Source organism: Bidens hawaiensis, unplaced genomic scaffold (assembly GCF_021521415.1).
Source record: "Bidens hawaiensis isolate Kalapana, Puna unplaced genomic scaffold, B.hawaiensis_p1.1 tig00007641_1, whole genome shotgun sequence".
NCBI classification, from domain to species: Eukaryota; Viridiplantae; Streptophyta; class Magnoliopsida; order Asterales; family Asteraceae; genus Bidens; species Bidens hawaiensis.
Genome location: NW_027491532.1, coordinates 1131879 through 1135336, shown reverse-complemented (window position 1 = coordinate 1135336; position 3458 = coordinate 1131879). Strand labels below are relative to the sequence as shown.

Below are 3458 nucleotides of genomic sequence, written 5' to 3'. Positions count from 1 at the left end.
ATCGTAAATAAAAAGAATTAAATGGCATTTAAGTTGTACAAAAAAGCGTCGTCACGTCACCCGAATTAGTGGCAACAATCAGTAAATGCACCCTAAATCAAAGGACAAAAACGTAAATTAAACCCCACTATAAAATAAAACCACCAGTTCATTGCAAGCTCCGTTTCATGTGTCGGCAGAAAACCTAAACCAAATTATTATCCCGTTACCAAAATTCAATCAGTAATATTCATCTTCAACCCAATTCCTTCGTGGGTTAATCTCAGGTACATTCGAATCGAGTTTTCCGGGTTTCAATTCGTGTTTTCATCAGCTATGGTTTACGATTCGATCTCCGCCACTGGTTCCAATTTGAAGGAATTAGGGAAGAAAAAGCGGGTACATTTGTGTAATTGGATTTAATTTCGTGTTTTTTGATGGATTGATGGGTTTTCTTGTTTTTCGTTTCAATTTTGATTGACCTAATTTGCCCTAAGTTTGACCTAATTTTGATCTAATTTGGATATATTGAAGGTTAATCGGACTGCGAAATTGAAACAGAGCAAGCTTGATGTTCGCCGTGAACAGTGGTTATCTCAAGGTGGTTTTGATTTTCCCTAATTTTATTTATTGAATTTGTTTAATTAATTGTTTGGTTTGATTTTAATTATTTTATTTTGTGTTAATGTTATTAGTGAAGAATAAGGGGTTTAAGGAGGAAAATAAAGGCGGTTCGGGTAAAGGCGAAAACCGATCGGGTGTGAAACTGTTGGTTAATTCGGGAGAGAATCAGTATGGTGATTGGGAGTCGCCATCAAACAGCCCGAATGGTCATACTGGTAGTTTGATTACTAACACTTCGGTTACTAATTTCACAACCAGTAGTAGCAGTAGTAGTAGCAGCGGTGGATGTTATTCGGGAAGTATGACGGAAGAAGATGATTGCTTGGATGATTGGGAAGCTATTGCCGATGCATTAGCTGCCGATGAGGTGAAAAGTGATCGTAATGCTAATTTGGAGCCCGAAATTCATGATCATGATCAAAACCTTGACTTGGAGCCTGTGAAGACAATTAAAGATGTGTCGGTGAATCGTCATTGGGCGTGGAGACCGGACGATTGTTTTCGACCTCAAGGTTTACCAAATCTGCTGAAACAAAACAGTTTTTCGATGAATTCGGACAGAAACGGTTTCAAGAATGTTGGATTTGCACCAGCGGCATGTCCTATATGTTGTGAAGATTTGGATTTAACCGACTCGAGTTTTCTTCCTTGCCCGTGTGGTTACAGGCTCTGTCTTTTCTGTTACAAAAGGATCGTTGAAGATAATGGTCGGTGTCCCGGGTGCAGGAAGCAGTATGAACAGTTTGATCAGGGGAATATGGGTTCTAAATTGGCTCGTTCTTACAGTATGATATCTGGAGTTGGACATTAGGTTGAGTAAAGTTGGGCCCGTTTTGTGTCTTTTGTTTCTTAAAATGTTAGAAACTGATATTAATCCTAGGTTATGTCGATTAGTGATTGGGAAATATGTTGATGTGAGTTTGGCTGTTGGCATGTTAATACATAAGGGCATATATAAATCAAATACATCATTTCAACTGCGTTTCAAGCTGTCCTGTAGACAATTTTATTAACCTTTTTGAGTTGATTCGATCCATCATTACTATTTACTAGTTTAAGGAGCTTTTATGTTTATGGATTGTTCGCTTCTTGGATTTTTACCGTGCTATTTATCTATCAATAAATGCAATAGCGTACAAAATAGTTATTGTGAAATGTCCTTTGAGTGACATGTAATAATACTTGTTGACCTGATCAAATCATATTTTACGGATCTTTTAGCTTTGATCTGTTTTTGCATTTGTGTGGTCTATAGCGCCAAAATGTTGGTGACATAATAAATGACTGTTGGGACAAAAGATCATTTTTGTGATGCATACAATGGATATTCAGTAGACATCCTCTTCTGTTGGTATATCAGTTAATCTCTGTTTTATAGGTTTAACTGACTTCGATTAATTCATCACTGTGTATGGCATCTTTGATTTGAGTACTTTCACTTACTTCTGTAAAATGCTAGCTTACTTTTATATGATAACAACTAACAATTAGGGCAAGTGTTTCTTGTAATTATTTATCAAATTTTGATTAACCTTTTGTTCTGTTTCTTTATTCATTTAACTCAAATTTTAGCTCCATGGAAGCTTTCTGGCCGCTGGACAGGATGCTTACTCTACTCCTTCAAGAATGACGGTATCAGCCACCTGCAACTCTTAAGGTAAGACTATTTGTCTATTGAATTTGAGAAATCAAACCTAATTGTAGTTTGTATATGGGCATTACCAGAATTTCCCTAGGTTGTTTCTTGAAATTATCAAGCCAAGGCTACCTTTTTGACAACATTGTTAGTTAATTATAACGGTAAATGATTTTGGTTCACAAGATTTTTTTATTCTTTTTTACTGTTAACGAGGTATTATAGACAATTAGCTAATAGTAATTATTGTTATAAGAAAATTACAATCTTGATGCGTTAGAAAAGATCATTTAGGAAAATGGCTTTTCTAGTTTTTATCAGGTAGATCCCATATTTTAGCTTGCTCTAGACGGTTCACGTTAGCTTTAAGTCATCATGCTCTTTTGAAGCTTGAAAGCTTCATAGTTATCAATTGTTCCGTTACCGTGTTTTCGTTTTCACTCATTTTGTATTGGAGTATTATATGGTTTCTTGTATGACGCTAGCTTCAAAAACATCCGTTCAAGATCACCTGCCTAGTATTTTCAAATTCTTGAAAGAAAAAGTCAACCCTGTCACCACTCAAAAACCCATAAAAATTGCCAAATTTTTAACAAAAAAACGCCTGAAAGAGCCGTTGCTCATGACTTTATGGTAGATGACAACGCTGCTGAAAAGTTTTTGAAAATGTGTTGGTTAATGCATCAACATATGCAAGCCATGATGCATATGATCTTATAGAATCTACAAATTCTCTTAAGGAGAATTTATCTGATGATGTTGTAGAAGTCAGCCCTTCCATGCCTTTCGGTAGCTACGTTTTCTGCACTCGAGGCGAAGATGATGATGATGTTGTAGAAGTCAGCCCTTCCATGCCTTTCGGTAGCTACGTTTTCTGCACTCGAGGCGAAGATCTGAATCCCAGACAACAACTCGTTGTTGATAATTCTAATGCTGTTCTACATTTATTGTTTCATTTCTTGCAGTTACCCAATGAAGATCAAGATTTAGCTCAATTTGCAGCTCAGAGTTTAAATGAAAATTTTGGCTATTAAGAAGAAATTAACAAGAACAAATTGCAGCTGGATAACATGGTTAATCTGAAACAACTTAATGGTACTATTGGTGATGTAGTCCATACCAAAAACAAAGCTCTATTTGAACTGGTAAGTACTGATTTTTTACCTATTTATTTATAAATGTGTCAATTATGGTTATGTTTTATACCCAACGTATCAAA

At 35.9% G+C, this 3458-nt stretch overlaps 1 protein-coding gene and 1 long non-coding RNA gene across 2 annotated transcripts; both read left to right on the top strand.

Moving 5' to 3' along the window:
• Nucleotides 1–240: 240 nt before the first annotated feature.
• LOC143635678 (uncharacterized) lies at nucleotides 241–769 on the top strand. The gene is made up of 3 exons (XR_013154104.1): nucleotides 241–378; nucleotides 514–580; nucleotides 675–769. It is a non-coding gene; the product is annotated as an uncharacterized LOC143635678 (long non-coding RNA).
• On the top strand, nucleotides 770–1427 carry LOC143635653 (uncharacterized; the record flags this gene model as incomplete). Its single annotated transcript, XM_077103428.1, has 1 exon — nucleotides 770–1427. A coding segment is annotated over one exon (645 nt), but the record flags the coding sequence as incomplete, so codon positions are not given.
• Between the last annotated feature and the right edge of the window lie 2031 nt (nucleotides 1428–3458).